We start from the raw sequence: 26,182 nt of genomic DNA, 5'->3' as shown, positions 1-26,182 counted from the left end.
TAACCAACAAACATACTGACTTTGAAAATATCCTAAAGCCTACAATGGAGGCTTGACCTATACATTTGATCCGAGCAAGAAAATCATGCTTAAATAGTAAAATCAAATTAATAATAAAAATTCTTTTCGCTTTATTTTGACAAATATATTACATTTTACTCCTAAACAATAATGAAGACCGAACTTAGTTACATTTTCCATCACTTTTTGTCACATTAGTGGCCTGGTCAATGAGTTTCGTAATCTCGGCAAGAGATGCTTCGATGAATTGGTTGTGTGCTTCCATGAAGAAAATGTGCCCTAGCCTCTAAAATTGAGAGTCGGCTATTTCGACTTGCATAGTTCTTAAAGTAATTATTTATCTTCATCTACCACCGTTATTTTATCTCTTCTAAAGTTAACATTTATGTTTGCATGTTATAATCACCCTAGCCCAATACTACCAACGAAGGAACCAATGTTGTAATCTAGTAGAAAGTAAGCATAGTTACGAGTAGAAAGGACAACAAAAACTCATATAATCATGTGCAACAAAAGAATAGTAAAATAAAAACAAAGTAGCAGAGTACCAACAAAGGCACACTTTTATTATATTCTCTTGAAAGACAATAAAAACCAATATATTGATGCATACATTGTCATATGTATACTCTATCGAGATAGTTACAACAATTTCACTGCCAAAATTAGCTTAACCTATCCGATTTGGAGCATCGACTTGACTTGAGAGTCGACCAACTTTACAACATAGATTTCTAACTCAACTCACTAAGTTGACTAGCCCCTCAAACAAGTGGTTTGGCATGGCCATTTACTTGTCCCAAGAGATGCCCCTTACATAAAATCTTTGTACAAGATTTGTCTCTAATGTGAATGTCCCTTACTTAGAGTCACTATTGAAATATTATTTTCATGTTTACACTCTTTTTAGACATGCATCATATAAGGAGCCATCATTTTATGCATGCTATCAGGCTTGTTGACATATGTAAGATCTATATCAGTTAACAATAGTTGTTATGCCCAAGCAGCAATGAAGTGGGACCTACACCAACAACTTCACCATGCTTCAAGTGTACTCCACAACCATATTACATACTTTTCCATGCTCATTAGTAGCTCTTCAAGATCACATGATCACTTCTTTGGTCGGATTACCACAAAATTTGTAGTTCCAAAGGTTTTAGGATATTTAATTGAACCATTTATTATAGCAACTCTTGTTTATCAAAATTTTCCATGTAGCTTGTTTGGCATGCCATGAAGCCTCTACTAAAACCACTTATCACTCCCTAAACTATAAAATACCATCCAAATGAATTGCAAGAGGCTTGCTCAAGACTACATCTCAACATCATTTCACACTTCAATATCTCCATTGTATCATAAAGGGAAAAATATTATCAAAGAAGCATGATTATCATGAAATAAAAACTAGGCAAACCACATAGAAAATTTGATGAATGATGCGGTCTAGGAATAATGAAAATGGCCCCTGGTGAATGAGTCATGGAGGGATATTTTAATTATAGCACAAATTTTTATACTTAGGAAACTTTGTGAAGTAATTTATTTGCAACAAGACTCATGAAATAGAGGTTGGATAACAATTTGTTATACATTGCAATTCTAGAAAACAACACACAAACTTGGAAACAATATGTTGAGATGACACTTGTCATTATTGTATTGGTTGTTGCATGGAAAGGAAATTGGAGTTATGAGGTAAAGGTTCCTTAGTAAGTAGTTTAATCTATTGTCTAATCATATCCATGCAGAATTTTGTTTTTTGTGTGGAGAATGCAGTGTATGTTGGATTTATGGGCAATGAAATAGGGATATTTTCAAGAAAATCGTAGTAAAACAACAATATTTATAAGAAAAAACAAAAAAAAAAACATTCTTTTAGCAAGGATTTGTCCCTTGAAATAAAATGGTTAAGGTTAATGCTTATGTGATCATTTTTAGTGCATTTTTACTTCGGAGTTCAGACTAAAACACCGTCTACAAAACTAAGGGTTTAGAATTTTCACTTGAGATAGAGTGGTAAGATTTTGGCAATCACATGCATGGTGATTGTGGAGAAATACCGTAGCTAAAAATTTGATCCACAAGAAGACCATCAAATTCTAGATTTTAGCCACATAAGATACACATTTAAATGTTGATGGTTATTCTTAGAATTATTTGCGAAAAAGGTTCAAAAATGTTGTAGTGAGGTTAACTTGATTTTGCTAATATATACAAAGAAAAAAGATTTCATGTGGAAGCTATCATTCTCAAGCCTACATAGAATTGCTAAGGGAACCATAAAATAGTTTGAGTTTTCATCATCAGAGATTATATAAAAGATATGGCATCTAGGAGGAAAGTTGCAGGAGTGATTAGCGTGGAAATTATTATTTTAAACAGAGTATTCCATCATCAACAACAATGTGACCTTGGTAATCAAGACAGATATTTGTGTTTACTAAAACAACAAAATGATAGTGACATATCAATGGGTAGAGGACAAAATTGTAAGTTGATAGTGATAAAGACATAAACACAAAGAGAGATCGTGATGACATCGTGATCTCTGGTGGTCTATCGTGAGAGTTACCTTTCCAGCAGACAGGAGGGAAAGGTCCAGTTCATTTTTCAAAGAATCTGAGATAGAAACCTATGAAGAAAAGGAAACAATTGCTACTCTGTCGCCGGTGTTGAGGGCAAAATGGTCAGGATTAATGCTGCTCGTCGGCATGGGAGGGCTGGGCAAAACTTTTTATGCCCAACGTCTTTTCCACAGCGCCCGCTCAGACTTTGACTGTGCTGTTTGGCTGGCGGTTTCACCAAGCTACTCTACGACAAAACTACTAGTTGACGCTCGCTCAGGTAAATTCTTAACATATATTGAGAAGCAGCCAATTCATAGAATAAACTGTGCATTTTACAGCTTCATAGTTTTCCATTAAAATCCGCTTCTGAAATCTCCATTAAGCATCTATGAACAAGTTGTTCCACTTAAGACCTTCTTAAATCCTCTGTGGAAACATGACCTTGGGCAACCAAGCATATATTAAATAATCTATATTAATATCTGAATTTCTTGGTAGAACAGAGCAGTAAGCAAAACAGGTCTTGAGATATATGGACAACACATCATAACTTAATTTCACAGAGTGCAGAACTCCCATGCCGCCCTTGAAACCTACTGCTCCATTCAGTCCATCCAGGCCTGTTTCCCAAGCATTAGGAATGGCGGTAGGGTAGCCATGTGGCGTGCTACTGTTTTTAGAACCAATAGTAGTCCATAACACCTCTCTACAATGCGTTTGGCTATAGGGACCAACGCCTTCGGACTTTTATGCATTTCAAAGTGAGGGAAAGCATAATAGTTAAACAAGTGTAAGCTCGATTTCATTTTTAAAGGAGTGATGTAGTGGATAAGATGGTTTTCGCCACCAAATTCCAGTGTTCTCAGCCGTGTGGTGATTATAACCTTATACCACGCTGGTTTCTATTGGTTTATTTGGAAACCAGCGTGGTATAAGGTTATAATCACCAGACGGCTGAGAACACTGGAATTTGGTGGCGAAAACCATCTTATCCACTACATCACTCCTTTAAAAATGAAGTCGAGCTTACACTTGTTTAACTACTATGCTTTCCCGCACTCTGAAATGCATAAAAGTCCTAAGGCGTTGGTCCCTATAGCAAAACGCATTGTAGAGAGGTGTTCCGGACTACCATTGGCTCTAAAAACAATAGCACGCCACATGGCTACTCTACCGCCCATTCCTAATGCTTGGGAAACATGCCTGAAAAACGCATTGTAGGTTTCAAGAGCGACAGGGGAGTTCTGTCCTTTGTGAAATTAAGTTATGATGTGTTGCCCATATATCTCAAGACCTGTTTTGCTTATTGTTCTGTTCTACCGAGAAATTCAGATATTAATATAGATTATTTAGTATATGCTTGGGTTGCCCAAGGTCATGTTTCTACAGAGGATTTAGGAAGGTCTTAAGTGGAACAACTTGTTGATAGATAATTAATGGAGATTTCAGAGGCGGACTTTAATGGAAAACTAAGAACTGAAATGCATAGTTTATTGTATGAATTGGCTTCTCAATATATGAAACGAACCAAAGACTTACAGTCCCAAGACTTACGAGCAGAGGACTGCCGAGGCTCACGTGTCATTTCTTTCATGAATAGCCAAGTATCCACAATCAATAATGGTATCCAGTGCCCAGGGCTCCGCGCCCTCTTATTATCTAACAACCTGACTCTTAAATCAATTTCTGCATCTATGTTTAACGATTTGAAAAATCTCAAAGTGTTAGATTTAAGCGACACTGGCATCCGTTCATTAAATTTTTGAAGAGTATATTTATGCTAAAAAATACAGCCTGTGTAAGATTTCTTCAGAAATTGAAATCTCTCAATTTGAATTGCTTGTTTGCATCTTTCTACAAGTTCTGAGAAGTCATTGCGCTTCGTTCTTTTGACGATTGCAAAATGGGTTGTGTGTTCAGACACAGGTTCTCCAATGCAGATAGACAAAGAATCTCATCACATCAATAAAGGACTGCTATTGGCAATTATCATACTGCCAATATTTGTTGGATGTATCATGATTTCTTCAGTTTGTACTTGGTTGTATAGAAAGACTTACAACTCTGCTCCTTCTTCACCTCAACCTCATGCATTCAAGCGAAATTTAGATCTAGACGCCTCAGGTTGGTATCACCACTATGTCATATTTTATCCCTTTCACTGTGTGAAACCAAACCCTCTCTTGATGTGTACACCAACAGGGCAGCCACAAGAGAGTGGTGCTTCCTATGGAGATATTGTTTGATTGGATTCGGGGCTGAGATTCGATGACTTCCCCTGTTGAATCTGTGTGGATATCTTTTGGATGTATGTATACATATTAACTATTATGCATTACTGCCAGTGCATTGGAATGGTTTCCATGACTATAGAAATTCTTCTCCTCTGTCAAACTATTATTTTTTGTGGGGGTTAACATAATAAACATCAGACTTGATTTCATGATCTGAATCATCTGATAAAATCAAAATTTTGGATTCTAACAAATTATAAAAAGCCATGGGTGCGGATGACCTCTGTTTACATGAGAGTTCGATTAGTTACATTACGACTATTTTGATCTAGGGTTAGCTCACTAAGTTGCCTGTAATTTGAATTTTCACAGATGCCTATAGGGGTATTCCACTCATGCCTCTCCTGAGTCGTTTGAACTCCCGTGTTTCTAAGAAAAAGGGATGTGCAACTGCAATTGAATATTCTAAGCTGCTAACAGCTACAAATAACTTCAGCAGCAATAACATACTTGGAGAGGGTGGATTTGGGTGTGTATACAAGGCAATGTTTGATGATGATTCCTTTGCTGCTGTGAAGAAGCTAGATGAGGGTAGTAGACAGGCTGAGCATGAATTTCAGGTAGGTAATAAAAACGTTACAGGTATTATTTTGGAAGCTGGCTGCTTCTTCAAACTTAAGAAGATATTAGTGAAGGCATTTTCTGGGGGGGTGCCCTAAAGTTGCCCTTTTGAGTGTCTTTTCTTTTGTGGATTTGGTGATGCACTGCATTTAACATATTGCATTGTGCTTTTTTATTCTCCCTATAATTTTAGAACTTAGAAGAAGCTTTGCTGATTTCATCTGTTGGTATTGTCATTGGTTGCAGAATGAAGTGGAGCTAATGAGCAAAATCCGACATCCAAACCTTGTTTCTTTGCTTGGGTTCTGTACTCATGAACATACACGGTTTTTAGTATACGATCTGATGCAGAATGGCTCTTTGGAAGACCAATTACATGGTAGCTTTCTCCAACCACTGGGCAAGTTCAATATTGCCTGTGTTTTGAAGCCTTTTATTTGTTCAAACAAACTTGATGCTACCATTCGTCATGGATAAACTAGTAGGACATGAGTAAGCAGCCTTTCACAGCTATGCTTTGTTAAGAAACTGTGCTGGATTGCTTGTCAGGACCATCTCACGGATCTGCACTTACATGGTTTTTGCGGATGAAGATAGCCCTTGATTCAGCAAGGTAGTTCTAACACAGATAATTTGATTCCCTACTACTAGATTTTACCAATTGAAATCACTTTTTCACTTGGTCCTCTATCAACCTGGGAGCTCAAGCTTACCATGGTTTTCTTTCTTTTACAGGGTCTAGAACACTTGCATGAGCACTGCAACCCTGCAGTGATTCACCGAGATTTCAAATCATCAAATATTCTTCTTGATGCAAGCTTCAACGCCAAGGTGAGGGCAAGGTTTTCCAATCTCCCACTTACACTGACTGTAGTGTTAAAAATAGTAATACCATTAAATCTGCCTGGAAATGAATGTTTCTTATGTAATATTTATCAGTTAATTTGGGAAGATTCTTGTAAAGCATTAAGAAAGTTTCCTAGAATGTAATTGACAAAAGCCTTTGTAAATGTATGGCATGTGCATTGCATTCAATGGGAGATTCTGTGAGATGGGAATTCCATTGCTTTCCTACTGAATTTTTTTTTACTTTATGAACTGTTTTAAGCATCAGTTATTTTTTTGTCAAAATATTTTCATGTAGGACTTCAGTTTTTCTTTTCTATCAATTTCGTGACATGTGCAGCTGTTTGTATTAATTTATTATTGCTTATCATGAATTATACTTTGAGAAATTTCTAAATAGATTTATTTGTCCATCTTGGTTTATGTTCTTTAAAACACTTGGTCCGAAGTGAAACATTTCCTAAGTAGATGGTATTGTAGTCACCGCTCTCTAACCACTGGCTATGGATGCAGCTTTCAGATTTTGGTCTTGCAGTAACAAGTGCAGGATGTGCTGGTAACACAAATATTGATCTAGTAGGGACATTGGGATATGTAGCTTCAGAATACATGCTTGATGGTAAGTCTCTAATAAAGAAATTAGATCCAATTTTGAATTTCTCTCATTGTTCGCATATATATAGTGATATATAGTGTAGTAGAGATTAAAATATTAGTCCACCTACAATGATGTATTACCTGGAGTGTTGAAAGTATCTACGGGCCACAGTACAACAAATTACAATGCATGATCATTATAGATACACAATAGATTTGAGTTTTATTTTAGAGAACAAACATGTGTCTAGTAAAATGTTGAATGATATTTGTGGTTGAGTTTGAAACCAATCATAAAGAATCAAAATTTTCCAGTTGTCTTTATTTTGTATAAACATACCACAATAGATACATACCTGTAGCAGGGTCAAATTGGATGCCTTTCAATAAAACCAAAGTCATTGCTGCTTTAAATTTTGGTTCAGATACAAGTTAAAATCAATGTCTATCTCTTTTTAGTCTTGCAAGAGGTTACATATAAAAATATGCATTTACCTTGGACACATGACATGAAAATGAACCTTTTGTCATGTTTTGTCTACTATAAAGTTATCTTGCATCTTAAAAGTTGGAGCGTTCGTGTGAGGATTCATTATGAAAATTTCTCTCGTGTGCAAAATGATGTGTGTTTGGTATCCTACAAGTCTTCTAATTCATAGGACACATGCCTAGGGGGTCATGTGTTATGAATCCCACATGTTGGACATGGATTTGTAAGGACGAGTTTGGCACATGTCTGGTTCATGTTTGGTATCTTACAAGTCTTCTAAGTTAGATGACACACACCTAGGGGGTCACGTGTCACAATTTCCACATGTCAGACATGGATTCGTGAGGACGAGTTCAGGGCATGTGCCAAACTCATGTTCGACATGTGCTCTAAATGTGTCCCAAGTTTAGGACACAGATATCTACCTCTTTGAATATCTCCTGAGCTTTCTGCCACAGCCTGACTGACTTTCAAGTAGAACTCATTTTCAAGATGGGGCATTCAGTTTTACTGCATATTTTGATTCTGAGTCTCTCTCTTTTTAACAAAGTCGAGACTGCAAAGGGACGTTCTTTACTGGTGCCTACCTCTGCGCCAGTTTCTTTGCATTTCGCACTGTCATCGGCTTCCCTACTTGATGATCCCCTGGCAAAAAGAAATGCATCAACTAAACCAGAAAATTCAACCGGTAAGGGCTTCAATGCCAGCCTTTTCATTAAATTTTTGAAGAGTATATTTATGCTAAAAAATACAGCCTGTGTAAGATTTCTTCAGAAATTGAAATCTCTCAATTTGAATTGCTTGTTTGCATCTTTCTACAAGTTCTGAGAAGTCATTGCGCTTTGTTCTTTTGACGATTGCAAAATGGGTTGTGTGTTCAGACACAGGTTCTCCAATGCAGATAGACAAAGAATCTCATCACATCAACAAAGGACTGCTATTGGCAATTATCATACTGCCAATGTTTGTTGGATGTGTCATGATTTCTTCAGTTTGTACTTGGTTGTATAGAAAGACTTACAACTCTGCTCCTTCTTCACCTCAACCTCATGCATTCAAGCGAAATTTAGATCCAGACGCCTCAGGTTGGTATCACCACTATGTCATATTTTATCCCTTTCACTGTGTGAAACCAAACCCTCTCTTGATGTGTACACCAACAGGGCAGCCACAAGAGAGTGGTGCTTCCTATGGAGATATTGTTTGATTGGATTCGGGGCTGAGATTCGATGACTTCCCCTGTTGAATCTGTGTGGATATCTTTTGGATGTATGTATACATATTAACTATTATGCATTACTGCCAGTGCATTGGAATGGTTTCCATGACTATAGAAATTCTTCTCCTCTGTCAAACTATTATTTTCGTGGGGGTTAACATAATAAACATCAGACTTGATTTCATGATCTGAATCATCTGATAAAATCAAAATTTTGGATTCTAACAAATTATAAAAAGCCATGGATGCGGATGACCTCTGTTTACATGAGAGTTCGATTAGTTACATTACGACTATTTTGATCTAGGGTTAGCTCACTAAGTTGCCTTTAATTTGAATTTTCACAGATGCCTATAGGGGTATTCCACTCATGCCTCTCCTGAGTCGTTTGAACTCCCGTGTTTCTAAGAAAAAGGGATGTGCAACTGCAATTGAATATTCTAAGCTGCTAACAGCTACAAATAACTTCAGCAGCAATAACATACTTGGAGAGGGTGGATTTGGGTGTGTATACAAGGCAATGTTTGATGATGATTCCTTTGCTGCTGTGAAGAAGCTAGATGAGGGTAGTAGACAGGCTGAGCATGAATTTCAGGTAGGTAATAAAAACGTTACAGGTATTATTTTGGAAGCTGGCTGCTTCTTCAAACTTAAGAAGATATTAGTGAAGGCATTTTCTGGGGGGGGTGCCCTAAAGTTGCCCTTTTGAGTGTCTTTTCTTTCGTGGATTTGGTGATGCACTGCATTTAACATATTGCATTGTGCTTTTTTATTCTCCCTATAATTTTAGAACTTAGAAGAAGCTTTGCTGATTTCATCTGTTGGTATTGTCATTGGTTGCAGAATGAAGTGGAGCTAATGAGCAAAATCCGACATCCAAACCTTGTTTCTTTGCTTGGGTTCTGTACTCATGAACATACACGGTTTTTAGTATACGATCTGATGCAGAATGGCTCTTTGGAAGACCAATTACATGGTAGCTTTCTCCAACCACTGGGAAAGTTCAATATTGCCTATGTTTTGAAGCCTTTTATTTGTTCAAACAAACTTGATACTACCATTCGTCATGGATAAACTAGTAGGCCATGAGTAAGCAGCCTTTCACAGCTATGCTTTGTTAAGAAACTGTGCTGGATTGCTTGTCAGGACCATCTCACAGATCTGCACTTACATGGTTTTTGCGGATGAAGATAGCCCTTGATTCAGCAAGGTAGTTCTAACACAGATAATTTGATTCCCTACTACTAGATTTTAGCAATTGAAATCACTTTTTCACTTGGTCCTCTATCAACCTGGGAGCTCAAGCTTACCATGGTTTTCTTTCTTTTACAGGGTCTAGAACACTTGCATGAGCACTGCAACCCTGCAGTGATTCACCGAGATTTCAAATCATCAAATATTCTTCTTGATGCAAGCTTCAACACCAAGGTGAGGGCAAGGTTTTCCAATCTCCCACTTACACTGACTGTAGTGTTAAAAATAGTAATACCATTAAATCTGCCTGGAAATGAATGTTTCTTATGTAATATTTATCGGTTAATTTGGGAAGATTCTTGTAAAGCATTAAGAAAGTTTCCTAGAATGTTCAATGTAATTGACAAAAACCTTTGTAAATGTATGGCATGTGCATTGCATTCAATGGGAGATTCTGTGAGATGGGAATTCCATTGCTTTCCTACTGAATTTTTTTTTACTTTATGAACTGTTTTAAGCATCAGTTATTTTTTTGTCAAAATATTTTCATGTAGGACTTCAGTTTTTCTTTTCTATCAATTTCGTGACATGTGCAACTGTTTGTATTAATTTATTATTGCTTATCATGAATTATACTTTGAGAAATTTCTAAATAGATTTATTTGTCCATCTTGGTTTATGTTCTTTAAAACACTTGGTCCGAAGTGAAACATTTCCTAAGTAGATGGTATTGTAGTCACCGCTCTCTAACCACTGGCTATGGATGCAGCTTTCAGATTTTGGTCTTGCAGTAACAAGTGCAGGATGTGCTGGTAACACAAATATTGATCTAGTAGGGACATTGGGATATGTAGCTTCAGAATACATGCTTGATGGTAAGTCTCTAATAAAGAAATTAGATCCAATTTTGAATTTCTCTCATTGTTCGCATATATATAGTGATATATAGTGTAGTAGAGATTAAAATATTAGTCCACCTACAATGATGTATTACCTGGAGTGTTGAAAGTATCTACGGGCCACAGTACAACAAATTACAATGCATGATCATTATAGATACACAATAAATTTGAGTTTTATTTTAGAGAACAAACATGTGTCTAGTAAAATGCTGAATGATATTTGTGGTTGAGTTTGAAACCAATCATAAAGAATCAAAATTTTCCAGTTGTCTTTATTTTGTATAAACATACCACAATAGATACATACCTGTAGCAGGGTCAAATTGGATGCCTTCAATAAAACCAAAGTCATTGCTGCTTTAAATTTTGGTTCAGATACAAGTTAAAATCAATGTCTATCTCTTTTTAGTCTTGCAAGAGGTTACATATAAAAATATGCATTTACCTTGGACACATGACATGAAAATGAACCTTTTGTCATGTTTTGTCTACTATAAAGTTATCTTGCATCTTAAAAGTTGGAGCGTTCGTGTGAGGATTCATTATGAAAATTTCTCTCTGGTGCAAAATGATGTGTGTTTGGTATCCTACAAGTCTTCTAATTCATAGGACACATGCCTAGGGGGTCATGTGTTATGAATCCCACATGTTGGACATGGATTTGTAAGGACGAGTTTGGCACATGTCCGGTTCATGTTTGGTATCTTACAAGTCTTCTAAGTTAGATGACACACACCTAGGGGGTCACGTGTCACAATTTCCACATGTCAGACATGGATTCGCAGGGACGAGTTCAGGGCATGTGCCATACTCATGTTCGACATGTGCTCTAAATGTGTCCCAAGTTTAGGACACATGTTTGTCAAAAGTGGCCCGTGGGTTTGAAAAAGGTGACTTGTCTGTCTTTTTTCCTCATTTCATTTAGTAGGTTGAAGTTCGTAGGCATTTTGGAGTGCATTTGAGGGTTATAGTGTAGCTTTGAAAGGATTCCAAGTGCAAGACAATGGTGTATGGTGTATGTGCACATCAACCTCCGTCTTATTTCTAAATAGAGGGAAGAGTGGTTGAAGGGAAAGACAAAGATGTGGGATGCGTTTCCTAATGATATGGGGTTTGGATAGTAGTGTTGAGTTGGCATTAGCAAACTTGGATCTTAATGAACCAGTACTAGAGCCATGTAGTACCCTATTTATCAATTTACAACAAACAGATGAATTCTTATAAGAATTTGAAAACAGAAATGCATAAATTGTAATCTGTACCTACCTGAGCCGCTGGCAGACTCCCGACTCGGCTGCTGAACTGGTAACCCTGAACTGCTGGCTGATTTGATTCAATTTTGAGACGGCCAATTCCACCCGACCAGACAGAGCAACTGGTTGCTCAATCCAGAGAAGCTCTCCACCGAGGCTCTCCGTCCCTCCGTGCCCAGAACTCAGATCAATCAAAACTATTCCACTGAAAATCTCTTCTTCCGGTTTTTCTCTGATGAATCTATCCTTCTCTGGTTTCTCCCCCCCTTTCTTCATGCTCGGACCCTGCTATTTATCCCCCCTGGGCATGGCGGTGGCCGCCCTCCCACTTGCAGCCACCCCACCCACGCATTGATGTCTCTCCCATCTGCTTCCTGTCCTCGGTGCTTTGCCATAACTTCTTAGCCAGTTTCACCCACTCTAATAAAGAACTGGTACACGTATATAGGTTCTTTTCTTAGGGTGGTTGGTAGTTACGCTCATGACATTCTTTTATGTGTTATAACATTTATAACTAATACTATTATATGTTATAACTTTTATAACTAATACCTTTTTATATGTTATAACATTATAATGCTTTATAAAGTTTTATATGATATACTTTATAACTTTTAACTCATATATGGTATAAAGTCAATTAATATATTTCTTGATATTTAAATTATATAAGATATAAAGCTTAATTAATATATTTCATAACATTTAAATTATATATGATATAAAGCTTAATTAATATATTTCATAACATTTAAATTATATATGATATAAATTAATATATTTTATAAATTCCTATTATAAGGTCTAACCATATACTTTATAAAATTTAATACATAGATATATATTATAAAGTTTAAGTTCCAAAATTTTATTAACGGGTTGTTACAAGCCATTCAATTTTACTGATGGTGATCCAGTGGAGGGTTCATTCTCCACACCAACATATGCATTGATTGGATTGGATATAGATGAGGAAGAGAAGGGGGAGGATGGAGGAGAGAGTCATGGAAGTGATGTTGATTTTGATGATTCTAACATGGAGAAGGACTATTGACAATCACAAGCTATGAGATTCTTCCATTTACGGTTCTAGTATCTACCCTATTTTGTATTTTTCATTGGCATTCCCACTTGTAGTAATAGTGACTCATTATTTATGTAATACATTTCGATTTTAATGACTTAATGAGAAACTATAGTTTATGGTTCTAATTTCTTGTGTTTGTCACTTGAACGTCATTGACTTAGGACAAGTAAGTACTAAGTAGTATTTAGTTGCATGATCGAATTTGTATCATGTAAATGTTCTAGTTTCTAAATTCTAACAAAATTTGAATTTTTATGTCTATAATTTCTATTTGTGTAATGTGTTATTTTCTTTTAAGGTATATATATAAACCTTGTTCTTCGTGTCTTGTTATTGGGGTCACCATGTCATGTGTTAGACACTTGTATTTTAGTGTCCTTCATGTCTCGTCTCATTGTGTCATGTAACTTAGGTATGGAGTGATAACTTTTAGTGGTTGAAGATTTCTAGGGGATGACGTGAAACTTGATCAATATAGAGATGAAAAAATTTATAATTTTCTTTTGAAAAAGGGAATAATTGATTTGTGCATTTGGGTGCTTTTGATGAGCTCTAAACCTTTACCAAGTCTTAGTGTGTTAGAATAGCATGTTACCTTATTGTTCAACCAACACCAATTCTACATTGTGCTCACCCTTTGGCATGTGCCTTTCTGTAACACATCCCCTACTATCCCTAGCCCCAACTAAGCCCCAACTAAGGGTAGAAGGAGGCAGTTATTAAGCTGATCCAACTTCCAAAGTCTTGTTATGGAAATGGGGTCTAAATTTTTCGACCTTTTTCGACTTTCTTAAGACTTAAAACAGATGATGTTGTTGTGTTCGTCTTGTCAAGACCTTTATGAAAATATAAGATTTGTCTCAATACGATTCTCGGATCAAAATATATGGCCATTCGAAGATTAGCCTATCAGATAGTGCCATGTCGTCTTGATTTGCCATGTGGTGTCCACAAGCTATCCGAGTTAGCCACCTCATCGCCACATGGCAGCATTACCTTAGTCGTCGGCCCATTCATACCGGGTCATAAATTAACCCCTCTCTACGACCACATCACACCGAGATTAAAATCCCAACAGATTCCATTGTGATTCCCCACTGAAACTGCTGGGAAAGATCTTCTGGGGTTACACAGATCCTTGGTAGACCTCCTCCATGCGTCCCATCGTCATTTGCTACTGCAGCACGTTCGGGCTCCACCACACCATGTCGTCCCGACCCATTCTCTTCTGCGAGGCTTACAATCCGCCAAGGTTTCGTGGAAGTCCACCTGGCTACTCACCACCTCAACTCCGCTCTAACCAATCATGTGGTTGTGGTCCCTTATGCCTGTGTAAGTGGGCTTTGTCGTGCCACATCACCCTGGGGACTAAATCTCAGCGGGGTTGCACCTCACTCCAACATAAATCGTGGGGTACATGGTCCCGGGGTGATGTCACCCTCCACATGGCCCCACACTAGGTATGCCATGTGTCACTTAGATCCAGTCCACTTGGGACCACAAAACCCCCGAATTCAAGTAACACGTGTCTACCTTCCAGGATGTCACGTGGCTCTGAGTCCAAGTCACTTGCCACACTAATTGGGGGTCCTGCTTGGCCCTCTGCTGCATAGTAAGTTCAAATTTCACGTTATAAGTGTTTTGGGGGTCCTTCGCCTCACCATGCCAATCGTTGAACAACCGACCCCACCCGCCATGTCATCTCAACAATTCATTCCTGGTGGGATTTGTCAAGCTTCCCATCATAATCTCTGGGACACGTGGTCAGTGCTAACAGTTCGCGACATTCGACGACTAGGACCTCTCTTGCATGTGCTTGTGGACATGGCTCCTGGCCATATGGTTTATAAGACATGCGTCTCCGTGCTCCTCTGAGCCCTAACTTCTAGACCCACAACACATGCATATAAGAAGATAGATTGGGCTCTTTCGCCCTCGACGCTTGGTTACAGTGCCCGCGCATAGGGACAAGGGCCAAACCTCTTAACACCTTATGCTAAGCCCCTGCTCGTTTCCATAAAAGTTTATACATATAGTGGTAAAGCTCTTTAAGAGCTATCCCTCTTGAGCTTAAACTGTGTTCGCATACACAATACTCACGCTATCCTTCCTGAGCTTTAGAGGCTTTGACACCTTTGCTGACCTATTCATATTGGTACTTCCACTAAGTTTACAACTCTGGACGATAAGGAGGGGTGGTTTTCTTGTACTTTGTTGACACCAGTTAAATTTCATTTTGTCTATATGCTCTCCAGAATTTATCTGCAACATGTTTTCAGAACTTTATTTACCATGTTTGTTGTACCATCAATTTTCAAATGGGAAAAGATGTACCAATCACTTTGAAAATAAATATACTTATCACTTGTAATTGTTTTGTGCACTCCATGCAAATGCACACTATCCTTGACCGAAGAAAATGAGTCATTACCTGTATGTTTTGAGATCGTTCCGATATAAAATTTTCGAAGATTTCCAACAAAAATTTGTCTCCTATTTAAATGGGTGGTTGAAATTATTTTATGCAACACTCCCCTTTAATTACAAAAAACAAAAATTTAAACTAAGATATTTTCTGGTCCAAGTCTAAGCTATGCTTACAATTTAATTTTTTTTTACATCAGTTGGATTTCCTTTTCTTTTCTTCATTGCTTTAGCTTTGTCTTTTTGTTGTAAGCTTCAGATTTCAGTGTCTTTATTGGCTGGTGCAACTATTTGATTGTTCCAAGTTGTCCATGCATGTCCTCTATTTCTTCAAAATTTGGCTTGTATGTAAACGACTACCACATGTCACCTTCCATAGCTTGCTCTTCATCAATTTGTTCCAAAATAAATCATAAAAATATTTTGTCTCTCAAGGACAGTATTGCATGGAAATTTCATTAACATTTTTATTTTCTACAACATCCATGTTGCCTTCAACATTCATTGTTGCAACTTCTATAAAAACATCATTAACACATGGTGTTTCAAGCCATGTTTCAAGAAGTTTTAGTGTGAGAGATTCTCAATGAATACATCAACCTCTTTTTCAATGAAGATAAGTTATTGTAGCATATGCCGCTAATCAATGCCAACGGCATGTCCGTGTTTATTTCAAAATGATTTAATGTATCTAACATCATCTACAATATAATATGAAAGATAACCCATCGATCATAACAAACCATAGCAGCTAGATTCTTTTAATGTCTTAAAAAAACCAATGGATGCAACTTTGCGAGAGAAAAATGGCATTGCCACAGTAATATAAATCATAGCAGAGATCTTCATTCATATATATATATAATGAGTATGTACTATAGAGATTTATTTATCTCAATGATAACTTGAGATTCTTCCAGTGATGACAAAAGAGTAAAATATTTAAAATAGAGCATGGACTATAGAAAGTAATATAAATCATAGCAGAGATCTTCATTCATATATATATATATATAACGAGTATGTACTATAGAGATTTATTTATCTCAATGATAACTTGAGATTCTTCCAGTTATGACAAAAGAGTAAAATATTTAAAATAGAACATGGACTATAGAAATTTATCTGAATGATAACTTGAGATTCTTGAGATTCTTATCCCACGCTGCATACGATTTCAGTGTATGTAAATGAAAAATTAATAGATCAATTTAATCTTAATTTTGACGGATTTGATTACCTATTCTTCCCCACTCTATGCCTTACGACGTTTCCTTTGCAACATAAGGTGCAAATGCTAGTTATTACGCCGTAAGGCGTTTCCCTTTGAAATGAATTGCCCCAGCCGTCGCCGTGTCCTATTGTTAACCGTGGATTTGTGGTGTTAGACGATTGAACAAAGTTTGATCGTTGATCCAAAACTGAAACGGTTCATGAAACTGAAACTGAAACGGTTCATGAATTTTCAAGGACCAGAGAGTCTGCTCAATAGCAGCGGCAAGATGCCTTTGCCACGGAACACATCGAAGCCTCGATACTGTTTCCTCGCAAGCAGAACACCACATCGACCCTGGCAGCGCGCAAAAATACATATGAAAAGAAACAGATGCCACTCAGACAGCCAGCAACGATCAGAGGAAATTTTTCCACAGGGGAGCGATGTCTCCGTCCTCTGCAGAAACAGGGTGCTTCAATGAATAAACACAGCGTATGCATTCTCTCCTTGTTTTTACAGATAATTTATATGCTGCAAACATGTCATTCCCTCAATTGGGTTTATTACAGTGAAATGTGGCTAGGGGGCAACAGGTTATCAGCCTCTCTGCTCAACCATCGAATTTTTTTAAGTGGATACCCTTTTTTGGTACGTTCAGTTGGAAGTGTGAATCAGGATTTGGTTTTATTGTTTTTGCCATCACAGAGCGACAGATTTATCCCGGCAAGAGGATCCATCGATTTGGAGGTAGCTAGATTCATGATCACGCAGAAGCAAAAGGACAGTGACGATACCCATGTCCTCTCCCCTTCCCCCTCCTCTTCCAGAAAAGCATACAAGAAGGAGATGGCAGCCACTTTATTGAAGAATGCCCGTGCTGCGGACAACAATTACAGAATTCTTTCTTTCAATGGAAAATCATCGACTGTTTCCCAGGCTTCACAAGAAAATGTGCTAGCTAATTTCCCTATTTCTAGAAGAGCACGCAGATATATTGCTCAGGTAGGCCTGGATTTCATATTTTTTTACCGTCATTTTCACTAGATATTCCATAATCAAATCTTGAATACCATTGATGTTTACTCGTTATTGAATCAAAGCCCTTGATCCTATTTTCAATTACAGCATTATCCCATATGGAGGAATGTGCTACACAGATTTTTTTTCTTTTTCATTTGTAACGCTGAAATCGCTACCACACCCATTCCAATTTCTTAATTTTTTTTATAACAGAATGATGTTAGAAATCATTTCAGTACAGGAAAAGTACCCCTTTGCAAACAAAGCCATGATAACATTTTTTTTTTAACCATTGATATACTCTTCGGACACCACAAAAACTACATAGTATTTGGGGTTTTTGTTATTAGTACACTGGATATGCCTATCTGAGGACCATTGTCCTTTGTCCCTTTTTTTTCACCTAGTAATTTAACTTATCCATGTTGATTGCAGTCTGCAGATAGAACCCTGGATGCGCACGACGTTCTGGATGATTATTACTTGAATCTATTGGATTGGAGTTCCACCAATGTTTTGTCCATAGCCCTGAACAACACTATATACTTGTGGCATGCTTCTGATAGCTCTATATCTGAGCTTCTGATTGCAGATGAAGAAGAGGGCCCCGTTACCAGCGTTAGTTGGGCACTCGATGGGACGCAAATTGCCGTTGGGTTGAATAATTTTGTTGTACAGTTATGGGACTCGCAATCTAATAAAAGGGTAAATAAAACCTGTTTATCTCTTCCAAGGTTTTCTCATTCTAAGATAACCAACAACATTTATGTTTTACGGACAAACTGAAACAGGAAGATTTTATTAACTCGTTTGATAGCTTTCTTCTACCATATTTTGCCCACTCAAGATCTCTGCAGTAATTTCTGTGCCTCTGTTATTTTTCAGAATTATATGTTCAAGTATGATAGTGTCCACGGACAATGGAAGCATCATGAAGTCAAGGTCAAAGACTCGAAAACTTTACTCTTTGGAGAAACATCTGTTGCTATATTCGGTTTGAGGTAAAACACTTGTTTATGGAGATCAATGAGAGTTTCGTAGGTCAGTTACTGCTTGAGCTTAGGCATGAATAGAGTGTGAGCGCTGACATTGTCTATTTGTTCCCATTTGTCTAACTGTTCACATTTTGGTTTGAAAACTGTAGAAATCCTGAGGAAATACCATGGGGCGAGGTCGACGCAGAGTATGTGGTTGAATCTACAGGTGTCTTCACCGATAAAGAGAAAGCAGCTGCTCACTTGAAGGTTTGAATATTACCATTCCACAATTCAATTATAATTGATTTTTTCCTTCAAAGTTTATCCGACATGCTACTAATTAAAAATACAATGTACCTAAAAGTTGATAAATGATATTTGAGGTAACTAAGGAGTTGTCACATGTAATACCGCTCCCTCCCTACATGAGCAAGGAGATTTGGCAATAGCATGTCTCAAGTAAAAAAATTACCTCAGCTGCTTCAAGATAGCCCTGAGAAACCTGAAATGTCTGAAATGTCTTCTCTTCATGGGAAGTTATGATCAGGACCTTACCTGAACAAAACTTAGTATGACCAGGGTCTTACCTGAGCAACAAATAGTGAGACTACCACCTTACCATGTCAAGTGACAAAATACAGCTTGTTACCATTACTTTCACGCAGTCATGAAAGTGCACTGTTGTTCGAAACCTAGGGCTCATGATTTTCCTATCTTTACATCCAAATTATCTCTTTGTAAAGCCCACTCTGTTAAGCCAGAAATGTTATCAAGGCTTGATTTGCTCTCTTCAAATCCTGCTCGATCATTATATACGGTATCTTTCAAGAATATTTGAGTTCATTTGCATAATGAATACATTATTCTTTGGCAAAGTCCGCTTGTGTAATATATACATTATTCTTTGCTAAAGTCCTTTTAAATGAGCAATTTTTCTCTTCTTCCTTATTTATCTATCTAGGAGGAATTCTTCATTGAAATTTAGGCATATCTGCACATCATTCTCCTGATGAATTTTGGATCGTCTACCTGAAGATTGTTCTTCGTTTTGCATTTTTTGTTCTTCGATTTATTCCCAACAGCATTTATGTTTTACGGACAAACTGAAACAGGAAGATTTTATTAACTCATTTGATAGCTTTCTTCTACCATATTTTGCCCACTCAAGATCTCTGCAGTAATTTCTGTGCCTCTGTTATTTTTCAGAATTATATGTTCAAGTATGACAGTGTCCACGGACAGTGGAAGCATCATGAAGTCAAGGTCAAAGACTTGAAAACTTTACTCTTTGGAGAAAAATCTGTTGCTGTATTCGGTTTCAGGTAAAACACTTGTTTATGGAGATCAATGAGAGTTTCTTAGGTCAATTATTGCTTGAGCTTAGGCATGAACAGAGTGTAAGTGCTGACATTGTCTATTTGTTCCCATTTGTCTAACTATTCACATTTTGGTTTGAAAACTGTAGAAATCCTGAGGAAATACCATGGGGTGAGGTCGGCGCAGAGTATGTGGTTGAATCCACAGGTGTCTTCACCGACAAAGAGAAAACAGCTGCTCACTTGAAGGTTTGAATATTACCATTCCACAATTCAATTATAATTGATTTTTTCCTTCAAAGTTTATCCGACATGCTACTAATTAAAAATACAATGTACCTAAAAGTTGATAAATGATATTTGAGGTAACTAAGGAGTTGTCACATGTAATACCGCTCCCTCCCTACATGTGACAACTCCTTAGTTACCTCAAATATCATTTATCAGTAATACCGCTCCCTCCCTACATGAGCAAGGAGATTTGGCAATAGCATGTCCGCTTTGGCTCTTTCTCAATTTATAAAATTGACACTGTTGACTGATATCGACATAACCAACCCTATTCTAAGTTGAAACTTCTTTCAAATTGAGCAGTCACCTCATGAAAGGTTACCTTAAAATTGCTCCATAGTTGTGACTATTCGAAATTGACGAGGTGATTAAAAAATAACATGTTTGTTTTCAGTTTCTTTGGAAAACAATCTATTCTATGATTTTTCTTTGTGGTGCATGCAAAAATATTTGAAAGGCTATTAACATATCTAATTTTGTAAATTTCAAACGGTATAAAGTGCAACAATGGAAATTACAATTTGAACTCCATATAATAATTTTTTTTGTTGATTTCTAATAGGCAGGTGCTAAAAAAGTTGTTATCTCAGCTCCAAGCAAGGATGCACCTATGTTTGTTGTTGGGGTTAATGAGCACCAATACAAATCTGATTTGAACATTGTTTCAAATGCAAGCTGTACTACTAACTGCTTGGCTCCCTTGGCTAAGGTTTGCAATGATATTTTTACTAAATTATCACAGTTTTCATTGTATAGGTGTCTTTATATGAGAAAAATTACATATTGCTGGGGAGGAACTATATGTTGAAAGAGAACAAAAACACTCTGTTTTCTCTGGCAGGTAATCAATGACAAGTTTGGCATTGTTGAAGGTCTCATGACAACTGTCCATTCCATCACAGGTACACTTACTATGAACTAGTATTATGCCCTTGAATTTTATTGATACAAGGCGTTTGCAAGCTGCATTGACTTATGTTTCTGTATGTAAACAGCAACACAGAAGATAGTTGATGGACCATCAAACAAGGACTGGCGAGGTGACAGAGGAGCTGGTTTTAACATTATTCCTAGCAGTACAGGAGCAGCTAAGGTAGGAAGCAACAAATTATCAATGATGATTAAACATATTTAAAACCATCAGTAAATATTTTATTCTGGTGATTATCATTCACATTAAACACTTTATAAGGTTAGTTTTATTGATTTACTTCTCAGACAATTCTTTCGGTCATTCTTTTCATGTATAAAAATTACCTCACCTGCTTCAAGATAGCCCTGAGAAACCTGAAATGTCTGAAATGTCTTCTCTTCATGGGAAGTTATGATCAGGACCTTACCTGAACAAAACTTAGTATGACCAGGGTCTTACCTGAGCAACAAACAGTGAGACTACCACCTTACCGTGTCAAGTGACAAAATACAGCTTGTTACCATTACTTTCACGCAGTCATGAAAGTGCACTGTTGTTCGAAACCTAGGGCTCACGATTTTCCTATCTTTACATCCAAATTATCTCTTTGTAAAGCCCACTTTGTTAAGCTTGTCTGTTTCTATTTTCCACTGGTGTTTGTTCATCCTTATGGTTACCCTTGACAGTTAGGTGACTGTTAGGAGAGCAAATGGGAAGTACCACTTCTTTATAGTAGGCGCAACAACACAGTTGCTTGACATTGGATCCCATTTGAATTTAATATTTTTTATTTCTTACCTAATTTTCGCATTTTATCATATTGTCCCATGCTTCGGGTGATTAGGTTTTATTTGTTTATTGGATTTCTTTGGAGAAACATTAACTGTGTACTTGCAATTGGTTAATTCTCTGTAATCTAGTTGGGTTCTGCATATTTTTCTTCTAATTTTGTTAATATGAATCCCCACCAGCATCACCTTTTATGTTCTCACAGCTACTAATTGTGATTGTATTTTTGAAGGCTGTTGGCAAGGTTCTACCAGCTCTCAATGGAAAGTTGACTGGAATGGCCTTCCGAGTACCCACACCAGATGTTTCAGTTGTTGATTTGACTGTTAGACTTGAGAAGTCTGCCACTTATGACGAGATCAAGGCGGCCATTAAGTAAGTAGTCTCAGTTACCCCCTAAGAAGAGGAAGGGAAGAGGATATATACAATCTCTGTCAGGAATAAGTTTCGAGGTTGTGTATTTCATTTTAACTATATATGGTACATTTCATTTTATAGGGAGGAATCTGAGGGAAAATTGAAAGGAATTCTTGGTTACACAGAGGACACTGTGGTAACCTTGTGCCATATAGAGACTTGACAACTAACAACCCAAAAAACTTCAAGAACTTGAAGAAGATATAGTATATTGGGTAAGATTTATTGTTTCCAATTCCAGAAGAGAAAAATCCTTTCTCACTCATGTCACAATTTTCACTCATACTTCTCTAAAGTTAAGAATTGTACTTATCAGCGGTCCAATGCATTCACAGGCTTAGGGATCGTTTCACTACCTTTGTTGAACAGGGAATGATAATTTTGTATTGGGAGAAACATATAAAGAGCACTGCTCATTGAAGTTTTTTCAAGCTTTTGTCAGGATTATTGAATGTATTAGAACTAATTCAGAATCTATTACTATTATTTTCAATATCTTGTACTTTTTTTTTCCTTCATTTCATTGGATAAATCATAAAAGGTTTTATTCAAGCTTTGATTCTGCCATTTTTTTGTTACCAAATTTTGAAATATTTACATATTGCATACCTTGTTTTCACTAAAACAATTTGAAGGAGAATACCAATCATTCTCTCTATTGTTGGAAAAATAAAATAGCTTAATATTGTTGGAAAAATAAAATCTCTGCTGCTTTTGACTTTTCAAACAGGCCGGATGGAGGGAAATACTTATTTTGTTGTTACTGATGGTGGCTTAGATTGTTCATGATCCACTTGTACTTCCAGAGGATATGAATCCAGCACTTGCAAACTTACTCGAAGGTCTTCTTTGCAAGGGTAAGTGACTTTTCTCAATTGAATGTTTTACAGAGCAGATTTTAGTTTTAAGAGTTGCATTGCTGCAAATTTTGAAATTCACCATAATAATCAAGCTGCCACTATTGGATTTCACAGATCCGAAGAAAAGGATGAGCTTAGAGGCTGTTGCAAGGCATCCGTGGGTTATGAAGGATTTCACGTCAACTGTGCAGGTTTTGGGGAAATGTGAACAGGGTAGCTCCAGATATCATTCTGATCATCATGAGCAAACTGTAGCTTCCTCTGAAGCATTTTCAGAATCAATTTAACAGGGATGGTTATGGTTTTTATTTTTACATATTTCATGGCTGCTTAGTCGTGGAAGAGATGCTGTGGTTCTTCAGAAGAGGGGGTTCCTTTGCTCATTGTATTTATATTGAGTTGCTCTATGATGCTTGTACATTGTATCTGCCTGTATGACTTTAGATATTCAGCGGCATGCTTTAGTTGGACTTCCTTCTAATGCAATAGGGACCTCAAAGGAATATTATTTGACAGTTCTAACCATGCAAATAATAATCAAGAATCACATGATATGGTGGCTAATGTTCAAACTTCAAACTTTCAAAGCACTTCACTGTCAAGAGCTCTGGGGGAATTCTTCAAGATCTCGGTGTGTCAGTTGCAGATTATGTGCTGGTAAGGTTGTAGCAAGCAAGTTCAGTGTCTCTGTTGTAGAATATGTGCTGGTAAGATGTAGCAATCAAGTTCATCATACTAGGAATTCCCTGGTGTAATTCACAATAAAATAATATTGCAATTTGTGCATCCTCCTTGTAAAGGGATGTGAGGCGGAGGGTTTTAAGCACCTTGTGCATGTAATAACTCTATTTATGATAGCTTATTTTTTACGGCTTTGTGCAACCTGTTTTCAAGCTAGGTTGGTTGCCAGTCCAAATATCTGCAGAGATCTTGGCCATTTCAAATTGATCTAGAATCGGTCAAGTTAGTTTTCTTGTAGTGGAATATTATAAAGACCTTTCCTTTTATGGTTGTGGTACACAACTTGACGAGTGTAACAATAGAAAAGCAAGCTAATTGTGTGGCCAGGTTTTTGATGGCAGTGATGGAACTGTCCCTGAATAAAATGGTCATATGGGGCTTCATATTTAGATTGTGATTTTTATTCTTATCTATTGATGATGCATCTGTATATTCACAAACGAAACCCAATAGATTCGTTGCTGATTTCTTGGAGCTGAGGGTTTCTATAACAAGATGATTGGTACCAGAAAGCCACCAAAGATGCGAGTTTGAATGGAGGATTTTGGGAAATCTCAAAACTGATTTTGTCTACTCATTTGCTACATGGCTGAGTTTGATCAGATTTCCAGTCGGTGCTTATACCAATCCATTGAACTGATAAGAAGGCATTAGAGTGTTAGTATTAAATGGCTGATTGAACTGTGGAACCTTGCTTGCGGATTGAGTTCGATTCCTTTTATATTGGCCTCTATTATTTAGTTATTGTTCAAGAAGCACTGGTAAGGAATCAGCGCTTTAATTTATGCAGTGATGTATGAATAGCCATTTCATGTTTTTGCTTGAAATTGCAATATCCATCTTTGTCTGAGCTTCTAATTTTAAGCTTTTGCAAGTGGGGTTAAAGTTCAACAGTGAAGATGGTTGTATGTTATTTTTTTATCTATTAGACTAACCTAAGTACCCACGGGGGATTTGAACCCATGACCTATCGCAAGGAGTGCCTTAACAGCGCACCCATTCACCGTCAATCCAAAGCCCCGTGGGCAAAGATGGTTGTATGTTAAGGCAACCACTAAGGTTAAATTTCTTGAGCCATGAATAAGCAATTGGAGCCATGTGCAAATCCCTGGGTGATTTTGACAGAAAAGTACGCGCTATCACGACAGCTTAACCAAATGAAAGTCCTCGTGTTCAGTTGTTTACCCCTCAAGGGCCACTTTAATTGTTCAAGTGGGCTGCTTCTTGTGTCTGATTCCCAGGCATTGTAATGTTTCTATCTGAGCTTTAGAAGGAAGCAATTTCAAAGAAAAATTGCAATTATTCTAGAACTTGGAACTCAGATAGTGAAGATTGCAGACGAAGAGAGTTGAATGGGGAGATGCTGGAAATTTTGGGTATTGTACAAACTTGAAATGGTAACTCATAAGTCAAAACTGAAATCTATATTACAGTTTTTGTATTCATTATGTATTCAAAACCAACTGTTTTTCAATTTTTAATTACACAATTTTTTTCATGTTTAACTTGCAACTAGATTGAGATGTTATGCTGTGCAAGGAAAGGAGACTTGGCATAAATGGCAGTTGCCTGTAATATTAGTTTTGAATGTGCTAGATTGTTGACACTGAAAATAATATTTCTTACACTTGGTGTGCATTTGGTCGTGATAATGTCCATTGATATTTTGTTCCAGTTTTTTGGTGGCTTGTAAGTTCAATGCATTATATCTTTATTTGTGATGTTTTTCGAAATTTCCATTTTATCATTAAATTCTTTCTATTCATTTGTTGAGGATTTGGTAAATTAATATCTAACATTAAGAAAAATAAGATTCACAAATCATTTTTGTGAGCAGCTGGAAAGGCATGACCCCTTTGAAAGTTGCAAGAGTAGGCACGTAGGCACAAGAAGAAGATCTAGAGCTGATATTTGAGACATTTCTGAAGCACTGAAGACAGATAATGAATTTGGCATGCTTGCAACATTTAAAGTTGACAAGTTTGGGGATTCTTTCCAATTCTTTGGATTAGAATGCCGACAACCATTTTCTAAGAATTTTCTATCCCTGGGCATGTTCTTGTTTAGTCCATAATTTATGTTTGAATTTGCTAAATATACAATGAAATATAAAACAAATAAGTAAGCCAAATCCCCTTCAATCAATGTTCTAAAAAGGTGTGAGCATTGTGAGTCATC

At 37.0% G+C, this 26,182-nt stretch overlaps 3 protein-coding genes and 1 pseudogene across 7 annotated transcripts; all 4 read left to right on the top strand.

Annotated features, from left to right (window-relative positions):
• Positions 1–1,389, top strand: part of LOC149210720 (endoribonuclease Dicer homolog 2-like) — a 30,712-nt pseudogene extending 29,323 nt beyond the window's left edge.
• Positions 1,390–4,033: 2,644 nt separating this feature from the next.
• On the top strand, positions 4,034–5,821 carry LOC149210719 (uncharacterized). Its single transcript, XM_089399065.1, has 3 exons — positions 4,034–4,220; positions 4,518–4,721; positions 5,699–5,821. Exons 1-3 carry the CDS (start codon positions 4,034–4,036, stop codon positions 5,701–5,703), a joined length of 396 nt encoding a protein of 131 aa, XP_089255191.1. The 3' UTR covers positions 5,704–5,821.
• A 1,952-nt stretch (positions 5,822–7,773) lies between these two features.
• On the top strand, positions 7,774–21,192 carry LOC149210718 (putative receptor-like protein kinase At1g80640). The gene is made up of 8 exons (XM_089396768.1): positions 7,774–8,073; positions 8,267–8,470; positions 8,952–9,199; positions 9,448–9,580; positions 9,751–9,814; positions 9,937–10,032; positions 10,568–10,673; positions 21,041–21,192. Exons 1-6 carry the CDS (start codon positions 7,878–7,880, stop codon positions 9,941–9,943), a joined length of 852 nt encoding a protein of 283 aa, XP_089252894.1. The 5' UTR covers positions 7,774–7,877; the 3' UTR covers positions 9,944–10,032; positions 10,568–10,673; positions 21,041–21,192.
• On the top strand, positions 16,779–24,393 carry LOC149210717 (glyceraldehyde-3-phosphate dehydrogenase, cytosolic-like). Of its 5 annotated transcripts, none has more exons than XM_089396764.1 (14): positions 16,951–17,172; positions 17,386–17,682; positions 18,136–18,405; positions 18,586–18,701; positions 18,845–18,944; positions 19,884–19,999; positions 20,143–20,242; positions 20,847–20,993; positions 21,126–21,186; positions 21,280–21,377; positions 22,219–22,361; positions 22,485–22,618; positions 23,182–23,260; positions 23,378–24,393. In XM_089396764.1, exons 1-12 carry the CDS (start codon positions 17,071–17,073, stop codon positions 22,564–22,566), a joined length of 1,632 nt encoding a protein of 543 aa, XP_089252890.1. In that variant the 5' UTR covers positions 16,951–17,070; the 3' UTR covers positions 22,567–22,618; positions 23,182–23,260; positions 23,378–24,393. The 5 variants fall into 5 exon arrangements, with proteins under 5 accessions (XP_089252893.1, XP_089252891.1, XP_089252892.1 ...); XM_089396763.1 differs by having other exon boundaries at positions 16,953–17,172; positions 23,134–23,260; XM_089396765.1 differs by lacking the exon at positions 22,485–22,618 and having other exon boundaries at positions 16,899–17,172; positions 23,134–23,260.
• The last annotated feature ends 1,789 nt before the right edge of the window (positions 24,394–26,182 follow it).

The sequence above is a fragment of the Pinus tabuliformis genome, chromosome 1_2, assembly GCF_031772625.1.
Source record: "Pinus tabuliformis cultivar Carrire ecotype Pingquan chromosome 1_2, CPIR1, whole genome shotgun sequence".
NCBI classification, from domain to species: Eukaryota; Viridiplantae; Streptophyta; class Pinopsida; order Pinales; family Pinaceae; genus Pinus; species Pinus tabuliformis.
This window is presented reverse-complemented; position numbering and strand designations above follow the sequence as displayed.

What these genes read in the sequence shown, in the direction of transcription:
- LOC149210719 (XM_089399065.1), top strand. Translation starts at nt 4,034, where the DNA reads ATGGAGATTTCAGAGGCGGACTTTAATGGAAAACTAAGAACTGAAATG. An exon ending in AGTATCCACAATCAATAATG is followed by an intron (nt 4,221 to 4,517) that starts GTATCCAGTGCC and finishes TTGTGTGTTCAG; the next exon opens with ACACAGGTTCTCCAATGCAG.
- LOC149210717 (XM_089396764.1), top strand. Translation starts at nt 17,071, where the DNA reads ATGCCACTCAGACAGCCAGCAACGATCAGAGGAAATTTTTCCACAGGG. An exon ending in GCTTGGCTCCCTTGGCTAAG is followed by an intron (nt 20,994 to 21,125) that starts GTTTGCAATGAT and finishes TTTCTCTGGCAG; the next exon opens with GTAATCAATGACAAGTTTGG. An exon ending in AACTGTCCATTCCATCACAG is followed by an intron (nt 21,187 to 21,279) that starts GTACACTTACTA and finishes GTATGTAAACAG; the next exon opens with CAACACAGAAGATAGTTGAT.
- LOC149210718 (XM_089396768.1), top strand. Translation starts at nt 7,878, where the DNA reads ATGGGGCATTCAGTTTTACTGCATATTTTGATTCTGAGTCTCTCTCTT. An exon ending in AGGCTGAGCATGAATTTCAG is followed by an intron (nt 9,200 to 9,447) that starts GTAGGTAATAAA and finishes CATTGGTTGCAG; the next exon opens with AATGAAGTGGAGCTAATGAG. An exon ending in TTTGGAAGACCAATTACATG is followed by an intron (nt 9,581 to 9,750) that starts GTAGCTTTCTCC and finishes ATTGCTTGTCAG; the next exon opens with GACCATCTCACAGATCTGCA.